Here is a 12,393-nt window from a genome sequence, read left to right as displayed (position 1 = left end):
AGCGATTTTGAGCACTTTCTAGACCTATTTCAAAATACATGAAGAAATAATTGCGTTATTTAATAATTGCCAAAAAAAGAAATCAAATCAGCAAACATTTAAAGCTGAATATTTTCATTTATCTGCATATACCATAAGGTCATATATATGAAAAGTAAATTAAATGTCATGTGTTCAGACGTTAAATATGAACTCATTTCCTTTTGAGATTACTTAATGGGTGTTTTTTCTATATTGAAAAAACAACTAAAGCCATAATTTGTCAAGTTAGAAATGATTTCAAGACAAATTGAGAGTTCAATACTTTTTTCAATCAAATACAATTATTGAATTGTCCGGAACCTCTCGTTATATTTCATGTTGTATGAGTCCATAAGGATGCATAACGACAGACCGTGTTTAACGTACTTGGCCAAGATTCGCTGGTATTGAGAAATATTCATACAGGTAATTTTTTATGAAAAACAATGAAAATGTGGAATATGGAAACTAACAAGAGTTATTTCTCTTACTATTTCTGCTGTTTGAGGTTAGCAATATGCAGTAAATCAGATATTGCATGCTTTATCGTCACCCAGGACTTCGCTTTGCTCGCGCGTTAATAATCCCTTGTTACTTGAAAACCATGCAACAGACTATACTTATTTAATTAGTGGAATTTCTATCAATACTACAGTTTGTGTATGTTTAGTTTCATTATCTGTTTACCGTCACTAGTAACATTATCTGGTTACAGTGACTAGTAACATTATCTGGTTACAGTGACTAGTAACATTATCTGGTTACAGTGACTAGTAACATTATATGGCTACAGTGACTAGTAACATTATATGGTTACAGTGACTAGTAACATTATCTGGTTACAGTGACTGGTTACGTTATATGGTTACAGTGACTAGTAACATTATCTGGTTACAGTGACTGGTTACGTTATATGGTTACAGTGACTAGTAACATTATATGGTTACAGTGACTAGTAACATTATATGGTTACAGTGACTAGTAACATTATATGGTTACAGTGGCTAGTAACATTATATGGTTACAGTGACTAGTAACATTATATGGTTACAGTGACTAGTAACATTATCTGGTTACAGTGACTAGTAACATTATATGGTTACAGTGACTAGTAACATTATATGGTTACAGTGACTGGTTACATTATATGGTTACAGTAACTAGTAACATTATATGGTTACAGTCACTGGTTACATTATCTGGTTACAGTCACTGGTTACATTATCTGGTTACATTGTCGGTTACAGGAGCTGGTTACCATGTCTATTTACAGTGTCTATATCAATTGTATAGTTACAGTGTCTGGATACAGTGTCTGATTACAATATCTGGTTACAATGTCTTCCAGTGTCTGGTTACAGAGGCTGGTTACAGAAGCTGATTTCAGTGTCTGGTTTCAGTGGCTGGTTACATTGTCTGGTTAAAGTGACCGTATACAGTGGTTTGTGACACTGTCTGATTACACTGTCTGGTTTCATTGTCTGGTTACAGAAGCTGGTTACATGTCTGGTTACAGAAGCTGGTTACATTGTCTGGTTACACTGTCTGGTTACACTGTCTGATTACACTGTCTGGTTACCCTGTCTGGTTAAATCGTCTAGTTACAGTGTCTGGTTTCATTGTCTGGTTACAGAAGCTGGTTACATTGTCTGGTTACACTGTCTGGTTACACTGTCTGATTACACTGTCTGGTTAAATCGTCTAGTTACAGTGTCTGGTTTCATTGTCTGGTTACAGAAGCTGGTTACATGTCTGGTAACACAATCTGGTTACACTGTCTGGTTAAAGTGACCGGAAACAGTGGTTGGTTACCCTGTCTGGTTACATTGTCTGGTTACATTGTCTGGTTACATTGTCTGGTTACATTGTCTGGTTACCCTGTCTGGTTACACTGTCTGGTTACATTGTCTGGTTACACTGTCTGGTTACCCTGTCTGGTTACATTGTCTGGTTACACTGTCTGGTTACCCTGTCTGGTTACATTGTCTGGTTACATTGTCTGGTTACATTGTCTGGTTACATTGTCTGGTTACCCTGTCTGGTTACACTGTCTGGTTACATTGTCTGGTTACCCTGTCTGGTTACCCTGTCTGGTTACATTGTCTGGTTACACTGTCTGGTTACCCTGTCTGGTTACATTGTCTGGTTACATTGTCTGGTTACCCTGTCTGGTTACACTGTCTGGTTACATTGTCTGGTTACCCTGTCTGGTTACCCTGTCTGGTTACATTGTCTGGTTACACTGTCTGGTTACCCTGTCTGGTTACATTGTCTGGTTACATTGTCTGGTTACCCTGTCTGGTTACACTGTCTGGTTACATTGTCTGGTTACCCTGTCTGGTTACCCTGTCTGGTTACATTGTCTGGTTACACTGTCTGGTTACATTGTCTGGTAACACTGTCTGGTTACATTGTCTGGTTACATTGTCTGGTTACCCTGTCTGGTTACATTGTCTGGTTACATAGTCTGGTTACATTGTCTTGTTACACTGTCTGGTTACACTGTCTGGTTACACTGTCTGGTTACACTGTCTGGTTACACTGTCTGGTTACACTGCCTGGTTACATTGTCTGGTTACACTGTCTGGTTACCCTGTCTGGTTACCCTGTCTGGTTACCCTGTCTGGTTACATTGTCTGGTTACATTGTCTGGTTACATTGTCTTGTTACCCTGTCTGGTTACCCTGTCTGGTTACATTGTCTGGTTACACTGTCTGGTTACCCTGTCTGGTTACATTGTCTCTGTTACCCTGTCTGGTTACCCTGTCTGGTTACATTGTCTGGTTACATTGTCTGGTTACATTGTCTGGTTACCCTGTCTGGTTACATTGTCTGGTTACACTGTCTGGTTACATTGTCTGGTTACCCTGTCTGGTTACCCTGTCTGGTTACATTGTCTGGTTACATTGTCTGGTTACCCTGTCTGGTTACCCTGTCTGGTTACATTGTCTGGTTACACTGTCTGGTTACACTGTCTGGTTACATTGTCTGGTTACATTGTCTGGTTACCCTGTCTGGTTACATTGTCTGGTTACATTGTCTGGTTACCCTGTCTGGTTACACTGTCTGGTTACACTGTCTGGTTACATTGTCTGGTTACCCTGTCTGGTTACATTGTCTGGTTACACTGTCTGGTTACATTGTCTGGTTACATTGTCTGGTTACCCTGTCTGGTTACCCTGTCTGGTTACATTGTCTGGTTACCCTGTCTGGTTACACTGTCTGGTTACCCTGTCTGGTTACATTGTCTGGTTACATTGTCTGGTTACATTGTCTGGTTACACTGTCTGGTTACACTGTCTGGTTACCCTGTCTGGTTACCCTGTCTGGTTACCCTGTCTGGTTACACTGTCTGGTTACCCTGTCTGGTTACATTGTCTGGTTACACTGTCTGGTTACATTGTCTGGTTACATTGTCTGGTTACATTGTCTGGTTACATTGTCTGGTTACACTGTCTGGTTACCCTGTCTGGTTACCCTGTCTGGTTACACTGTTTGGTTACACTGTCTGGTTACACTATCTGGTTACATTGTCTGGTTACATTGTCTGGTTACACTGTCTGGTTACAGTGTCTGGTTACATTGTCTGGTTACACTGTCTGGTTACCCTGTCTGGTTACCCTGTCTGATTACATTTTCTGGTTACCCTGTCTGGTTACATTGTCTGGTTACATTGTCTGGTTACCCTGTCTGGCTACCCTGTCTGGTTACACTGTCTGGTTACATTGTATGGTTACCCTGTCTGGTTACATTGTCTGGTTACACTGTCTGGTTACCCTGTTGGTTACATTGTCTGGTTACACTGTCTGGTTACACTGTCTGGTTACATTGTCTGGTTACCCTGTCTGGTTACATTGTCTGGTTACCCTGTCTGGTTACATTGTCTGGTTACATTGTCTGGTTACCCTGTCTGGTTACCCTGTCTGGTTACCCTGTCTGGTTACACTGTCTGGTTACCCTGTTTGGTTACATTGTCTGGTTACACTGTCTGGTTACCCTGTCTGGTTACCCTGTCTGGTTACCCTGTCTGGTTACATTGTCTGGTTACCCTGTCTGGTTACATTGTCTGGTTACCCTGTCTGGTTACATTGTCTGGTTACATTGTCTGGTTACATTGTCTGGTTACACTGTCTGGTTACCCTGTCTGGTTACATTGTCTGGTTACCCTGTCTGGTTACATTGTCTGTTTACATTGTCTGGTTACATAGTCTGGTTACATTGTCTCGTTACACTGTCTGGTTACACTGTCTGGTTACATTGTCTGGTCACACTGTCTGGTTACACTGTCTGGTTACCCTGTCTGGTTACATTGTCTGGTTACCCTGTCTGGTTACCCTGTCTGGTTACCCTGTCTGGTTACATTGTCTGGTTACACTGTCTGGTTACATTGTCTGGTTACCCTGTCTGGTTACATTGTCTGGTTACATTGTCTGGTTACATTGTCTGGTTACCCTGTCTGGTTACCCTGTCTGGTTACATTGTCTGGTTACATTGTCTGGTTACCCTGTCTGGTTACACTGTCTGGTTACACTGTTTGGTTACACTGTCTGGTTACACTGTCTGGTTACCCTGTCCGGTTACCCTGTCTGGTTACATTGTCTGGTTACCCTGTCTGGTTACATTGTCTGGTTACACTATCTGGTTACCCTGTCTGGTTACACTGTCTGGTTACATTGTCTGGTTACACTGTCTGGTTACCCTGTCTGGTTACCCTGTCTTGTTACACTGTCTGGTTACCCTGTCTGGTTACACTGTCTGGTTACATTGTCTGGTTACACTGTCTGGTTACCCTGTCTGATTACCCTGTCTGGTTACCCTGTCTGGTTACACTGTCTGGTTACCCTGTCTGGTTACACTGTCTGGTTACATTGTCTGGTTACCCTGTCTGGTTACATTGTCTGGTTACATTGTCTGGTTACCCTGTCTGGTTACATTGTCTGGTTACATTGTCTGGTTACACTGTCTGGTTACATTGTATGGTTACCCTGTCTGGTTACCCTGTCTGGTTACATTGTCTGGTTACACTGTCTGGTTACATTGTCTGGTTACATTGTCTGGTTACACTGTCTGGTTACACTATCTGGTTACCCTGTCTGGTTACATTGTCTGGTTACACTGTCTGGTTACATTGTCTGGTTACCCTGTCTGGTTACACTGTCTGGTTACATTGTCTGGTTACACTGTCTGGTTACCCTGTCTGGTTACACTGTCTGGTTACATTGTATGGTTACCCTGTCTGGTTACACTGTCTGGTTACACTGTCTGGTTACCCTGTCTGGTTACACTATCTGGTTACATTGTCTGGTTACATTGTCTGGTTACACTGTCTGGTTACCCTGTCTGGTTACACTGTTTGGTTACACTGTCTGGTTACCCTGTCTGGTTACATTGTCTGGTTACATTGTCTGGTTACATTGTCTGGTTACACTGTCTGGTTACATTGTCTGGTTACCCTGTCTGGTTACACTGTCTGGTTACACTCTCTGGTTACCCTGTCTGGTTACCCTGTCTGGTTACATTGTCTGGTTACACTGTCTGGTTACATTGTCTGGTTACATTGTCTGGTTACATTGTCTGGTTACCCTGTCTGGTTACATTGTCTGGTTACACTGTCTGGTTACATTGTATGGTTACCCTGTCTGGTTACCCTGTCTGGTTACACTGTCTGGTTACACTGTTTGGTTACACTGTCTGGTTACATTGTCTGGTTACATTGTCTGGTTACACTGTCTGGTTACATTGTCTGGTTACCCTGTCTGGTTACCCTGTCTGGTTACACTGTCTGGTTACACTGTCTGGTTACATTGTCTGGTTACACTGTCTGGTTACATTGTCTGGTTACCCTGTCTGGTTACCCTGTCTGGTTACACTGTCTGGTTACATTGTCTGGTTACACTGTCTGGTTACATTGTCTGGTTACATTGTCTGGTTACCCTGTCTGGTTACACTGTCTGGTTACCCTGTCTGGTTACCCTGTCTGGTTACACTGTCTGGTTACCCTGTCTGGTTACACTGTCTGGTTACACTATCTGGTTACACTGTCTGGTTACATTGTCTGGTTACATTGTCTGGTTACACTGTCTGGTTACATTGTCTGGTTACCCTGTCTGGTTACATTGTCTGGTTACACTGTCTGGTTACACTGTCTGGTTACATTGTCTGGTTACATTGTCTGGTTACCCTGTCTGGTTACATTGTCTGGTTACACTGTCTTGTTACCCTGTCTGGTTACCCTGTCTGGTTACCCTGTCTGGTTACATTGTCTGGTTACACTGTCTTGTTACCCTGTCTGGTTACACTGTCTGGTTACCCTGTCTGGTTACACTGTTTGGTTACACTGTCTGGTTACCCTGTCTGGTTACATTGTCTGGTTACATTGTCTGGTTACATTGTCTGGTTACACTGTCTGGTTACATTGTCTGGTTACCCTGTCTGGTTACACTGTCTGGTTACACTCTCTGGTTACCCTGTCTGGTTACCCTGTCTGGTTACATTGTCTGGTTACACTGTCTGGTTACATTGTCTGGTTACATTGTCTGGTTACATTGTCTGGTTACCCTGTCTGGTTACATTGTCTGGTTACACTGTCTGGTTACATTGTATGGTTACCCTGTCTGGTTACCCTGTCTGGTTACACTGTCTGGTTACACTGTTTGGTTACACTGTCTGGTTACATTGTCTGGTTACATTGTCTGGTTACACTGTCTGGTTACATTGTCTGGTTACCCTGTCTGGTTACCCTGTCTGGTTACACTGTCTGGTTACACTGTCTGGTTACATTGTCTGGTTACACTGTCTGGTTACATTGTCTGGTTACCCTGTCTGGTTACACTGTCTGGTTACATTGTCTGGTTACACTGTCTGGTTACATTGTCTGGTTACATTGTCTGGTTACCCTGTCTGGTTACACTGTCTGGTTACCCTGTCTGGTTACCCTGTCTGGTTACACTGTCTGGTTACCCTGTCTGGTTACACTGTCTGGTTACACTATCTGGTTACACTGTCTGGTTACATTGTCTGGTTACATTGTCTGGTTACACTGTCTGGTTACATTGTCTGGTTACCCTGTCTGGTTACATTGTCTGGTTACACTGTCTGGTTACACTGTCTGGTTACATTGTCTGGTTACATTGTCTGGTTACCCTGTCTGGTTACATTGTCTGGTTACACTGTCTTGTTACCCTGTCTGGTTACCCTGTCTGGTTACATTGTCTGGTTACACTGTCTGGTTACCCTGTCTGGTTACCCTGTCTGGTTACCCTGTCTGGTTACACTGTTTGGTTACACTGTCTTGTTACCCTGTCTGGTTACACTGTCTGGTTACATTGTCTGGTTACCCTGTCTGGTTACCCTGTCTGGTTACACTGTCTGGTTACCCTGTCTGGTTACATTGTCTGGTTACACTGTCTGGTTACATTGTCTGGTTACTGTGACTTGCAATGGTTGCTATTTCTCCATGCGGCATTAAGCTCTAATTATAGAGTCTGGTTATGCACAACGGTAAATTGTCTCTCCACTCCGTCACATCACACTGACATTGAGATGTCATTTCTGTTCACGGTACCTTGACTCTCCACTCTGTCAACCACACTGACTATAAGATGTCATTTTTGTTAACTGAAACCTGACTCTTCACTCGGTCTTATTTGAAGATGGATAACAGAGCGTAATTTTGAAAATATATCTTAACCCAGATTTGACATAGACTTGTATGTCTGTAGTTGTCGTTGAAGCAAAAGACTATTACGTTTTTCTTAACATCTGGTTTCATTTTACCAAATATTGTAGTGATATTGCACTGATGTTTTGTCAGTCATGCTCATTCGTCTGTTCCTTTTTGATGACAAGTATCGCCACGGGAGAGTTCTTCATAACGGACCCAGAACAGAATATCCTAGACTTCGAGACCTATTACGTCAAGCTGTCCACCTCTGCCCTCAGTAAGATCCACTGCGGTTTGCTTTGCGTTGTGAAGCTCGGCACGTGCTCCTATTACGTTTATGACGTAAGCACGACCACGTGTTATGGACGCCCAAACGCGGCATTTGTACCGTACAATCCTGGGGTTCTGACTGTCGTCAGGACCGGGACAAAGATGGTTGACATCACACACAGGCAAAAAGGTAAACAGAGACGTTAGAAATAGATCAGTACGCACTATTGATATAACCACGTTTCCACTATAAAACAGATTCTAGTAAAAATCTAGTTGAATATGTATTTTTCATTCTTAAACCGGAATCGGCATTAAACGTGTAACGCCCTTCATTCAGCACTGCCGTTGTCAAGACAAATCGTAACATCTTCCGTCAAATTACATAGTCAAGACTCGAGCCCTACAATTAGGGACGGATGATTTTACCTGCAGACCCCAAACGCAGGAAACTTAATGTCAACTTAATTCCAGATATTTTCTTTTCTTTTTTACCACTGAACTCTTTATTTCTAACATATTATTTGACACTCCCTCGCATTTTGCCGCGAGTGGAGCGTTCGCCCAAGTTAGGAAGATTAGAAGTTCTTTTACGTATCTATTCAAACCAAAATCGATAAATGTGTAAGCTGTTTTCCGTTATAGGACAGGAAACTTACATTCCGGTTTGAAATGATGAGTGTTATAAATAACTTGTTTCTCAAACCATATATCTCCACTACTGCTTTCCCTCACACTGATATCAACATTCTGGTAATGGGTCATGTCTTTTTGTCGAAAGCCTCTATAAAGAAATGAAAAAATAGTAAAACCACATGAACATATCTTTGGTGATGATGAAGAGAAGACAGGAAACTCTCTGTTATAAGGTGATGGTATTACAACAGGGCAAATCCAAACAATGTTGGAAAATTAGTTTAGGCTAATCATATCTCACCACAATAAAGATGGAAGGCAGCAGTTTGGTAAACATGTATCAAAACCATTTTATTATCAACGTAATGCTAAAATGGCATATTTTTTATAACAAATAATGTAGACAAAATGATTAGTCGTTAAACTTAATTACATTTGTTTATCCTGGATATTGTAGTTCCTGTTTGTGTTGTATTAATACGCTGATAATTGTAGCGAGTGATGGATGGCATTTAAACATTCATCAATGCCAGAGCTCACAAACAGACTATATAGTGACAATGCCAGACAAATGTAAATATATTATTACCACCAGCATTAAAACCATACCGTTTATCTTTTAAAAAGATATTTCTTGTTTACAGAGTTCCGGTCGTGTGTCCTTGAGGAAGATGGTATTTTGGTGGGCGACACTACCTGTATCAAGGTATTGAAAAATCAGATGGATCAGCAGGCATCTGCAATCGGTTGTGGAACCTATCTTCAAGGACAGTTGTTCGAACCAAGATCAGAATGCCTTTCCAGAGAGTACAAACTGCCTATGCTGGAACGCAATATTATTGGTTGGTATTTTAAAAACGATTGATTCGATATGTTTCAATTTCCTTCCAAACTACATTTTCTTTGATGTTTTGAGTATTCGGCTAAAACCGGTGACTATACCAAAAAATGCATGTCGCTGATCGGGACCAACTTTTTTTAAACATTTGTTTAACGCACAACAGATAAATTAAAGGATAGCTAACACTAGTACTACGGAGTGGATAAATCATATCAAAGACGTAAGTAACAGCAAATAAACACGTCTATGGATTGATGGACTCAACGTATCCTGCTGAATGACGAACTCAATCTATTCTATTAATTGACGAAATTGAAAGATAAACTCAATACATCCTATTGATTGTAAACCTAATATATCTTGAAGATTTACGAATTCAATCTGTCCAATTTATTGATGGGCGTGGAACAGATAGGAGGGATATATTTGTGGTAATTAAGTCTATTGTTTCAAAATTAAGATGTTGAATTTTTTCAGAGTAGTCAAATAACTCGGGTTAAGAATTATAAACAATTATCGGCCGTTTTCAGGTGAATACATATTGACTGTTTTATTATAATGATATTTTCTACATGTAATTGTTTTAAAGCAAAAGTTGACATGGCACAGTTCGTCAACATTTATTTGGAGGAAGTCGGGAATGTCCTTTCCCTCCATGTAGGAGCGCAGAACAGTAATTGCCGTTTCCGTGGCTCTCCTTGTATTTTTTTTAATCGTTTCCGTTCAGGATTCTCGCTACTCTATCCACGGAAACATTTCCAAAACGCTTTTTGTCCATTTTGTTTACGTCTGTCATGATACTATTTAGAGTTAAAATTTACTGGCGTCTGATTGGTCAATATCTTACAGTGAGTGCTTTAGATTCAGTTATTAACCTACGAGGCTCACGGCTTGGGTTTTGGATTTCAATATTAACCTCTCGTGCAAATTTTCGTCATTGCGGGTTATATTGATATCGCATCTAATTTTGACTTTTGAATATTTCGACCAATCATAGAATACCCTCCCCTTAATTTATTTGATTTTGAAAGTTTGGCTATTGTTAATGATCAACATATTATCAATTGCCTTTGTATATCCTGAACCCGTACCGCCATTCAAAATGATTAAGCTTTGCCATCCAAAATGTCTTCCAGCCTCGTTTGTAATTGTGACAATATTATATGTATGAACGGTTTAGAATTCTACTCCTACATGCCTTATGAGAGATACCGTGATACCCAAAACAACCTTAATTCTGTATCAGCTATGTCTATGGGAATCATGTCAATCTGATAAATAAAAGAAATATGTGGTCACCGATTCCTTCCACCTTTAAACATACTTTAGGAAAATATTGCACTATTTCTTTTAGATTTTACAGTTTTAATTTGATGCCATTTGTGTATTAAATTTATGACATTTTAAAGGTGAATGATAAGCATTTTGATATTAAAACTTCACTTTTCCAAGAATCTTTTAACATGAAACGCTTTTAAGACAAAATTTGCAGTCAATCAATTTGTTAGATAAAAAACTGGCCTAACTTACTGATACACTACATCATTCAGTATTTTTTTTATTTTTTTTTTCATTTCAGACACAAACAATCCCCTTTGGATCGGACTAAGGTATGATACTACTACCGAGACCTACAACTGGATGTCAGATGGAACGGAAGCAGCCTTTACTGACTGGTGTACCGGAAACTACTCAACAAACCCGCCTCAACCAGATCTGCCAGACACCCAGCACTGCATTTCTACCGTATATTTGGGGGAACACTGGCCCCTTTGGTTGGTTGGATAAACGATGCAATTCGGATTTCGAAGCCATTTGTGAGATCCCCTTTAGTGTGTAACATAAACAGAAATAATAAAAAGCCCTAAACCAGTGGAATTTATAACTTTACTCCTGGGACAAAGACTAGGAATATATCATTCGCAATAAATAACTGAAGTTACATTTGGTGGTATATTGGCTGAGAATTTCTTAAAATCTTCGGTGACATTTGTTGGGAAAATCACAGAGATTATGTTAACTGCACCATGCAGCTGATTTGAGTTATTATGTACATATATCTATATAACCATAAAGATTTTGAAAAAAATGCATATGTCCTGGAACGTGAATGAGGAATGAAATATGTCAACAAATCACAAACAATGTTTCAGGCCCACCTTTTCGCGATCACAACGGTTTCCAAAGAAAATACCGATGTCAGTCACACACTCGGTGCAGTCAATACATGAATTACTCGAGCGACCTGATGTGGTGTCGATGTGACGTTTTTTTTTGTCTGGAATGATCACTTTTGTCGACCATGATGTAATATTTCGACGTCATATGATTTAAGTCGTACTAAAATTACGAATAAAAGAAGAATGCAATTTTTTGTACCGTTTTGAGGAAATAAAACAGTTTCATCATCTTGAAACTATTTTGTTAATTTGTTTACTGTTGGATTTGCTAATGATGATTTCTGTTTGCGTTTGACTAACTAACTAAGGAACGTCGACCGTCTAGTATGGGAGAGGAGTCCTGACCATTATAGAGAGCAAACAAGAAATGTTCAACTCCTATACATGAAAGAGGAGGCAAGACCATTATAGAGAGCAAACTGCAAGCGCTGAACGTCTAGGCAATGGAAAGGAGGCGAGATCATTATAGAGAGCAAACTAGGAACGTTGAACGCCAAGGCATGAGAAAGGAGGCGATACCATTATAGAGAGCAAACTAGGCAAGTTGAACGCCTATGCATTGGAGAGGAGGCGTGACCATTATAGAGAGCAAACAAGGAACGCTGAACGCCTAGGCATGAGAGAGGAGGCGATACCATTATAGAGAGCAAACTAGGAACGTTGAACGTCTATACAATGGAGAGGAGGCAAGACCATTATAGATAGCAAACTAGGAACGCTGAACGTCTAGACATTGGAGAGGATTTGTTTGTTTGTTTGTTTTTGTTTAACGTCCTATTAAC

The 12,393-nt window shown here is 40.5% G+C and overlaps 1 protein-coding gene across 1 annotated transcript; it reads left to right on the top strand.

Annotated features, from left to right (window-relative positions):
• The first annotated feature begins 7,861 nt into the window (after positions 1 to 7,861).
• On the top strand, positions 7,862 to 11,592 carry LOC117344393. The gene is made up of 3 exons (XM_033907138.1): positions 7,862 to 8,144; positions 9,235 to 9,432; positions 11,011 to 11,592. Exons 1-3 carry the CDS (start codon positions 7,862 to 7,864, stop codon positions 11,217 to 11,219), a joined length of 690 nt encoding a protein of 229 aa, XP_033763029.1. The 3' UTR covers positions 11,220 to 11,592.
• Positions 11,593 to 12,393: the final 801 nt, after the last annotated feature.

This window comes from Pecten maximus, chromosome 15 (assembly GCF_902652985.1).
Source record: "Pecten maximus chromosome 15, xPecMax1.1, whole genome shotgun sequence".
Taxonomy (NCBI): domain Eukaryota; kingdom Metazoa; phylum Mollusca; class Bivalvia; order Pectinida; family Pectinidae; genus Pecten; species Pecten maximus.
The sequence above is the reverse complement of the archived record's forward strand: the minus strand, read 5'-3'. Positions and strand labels throughout refer to the sequence as shown.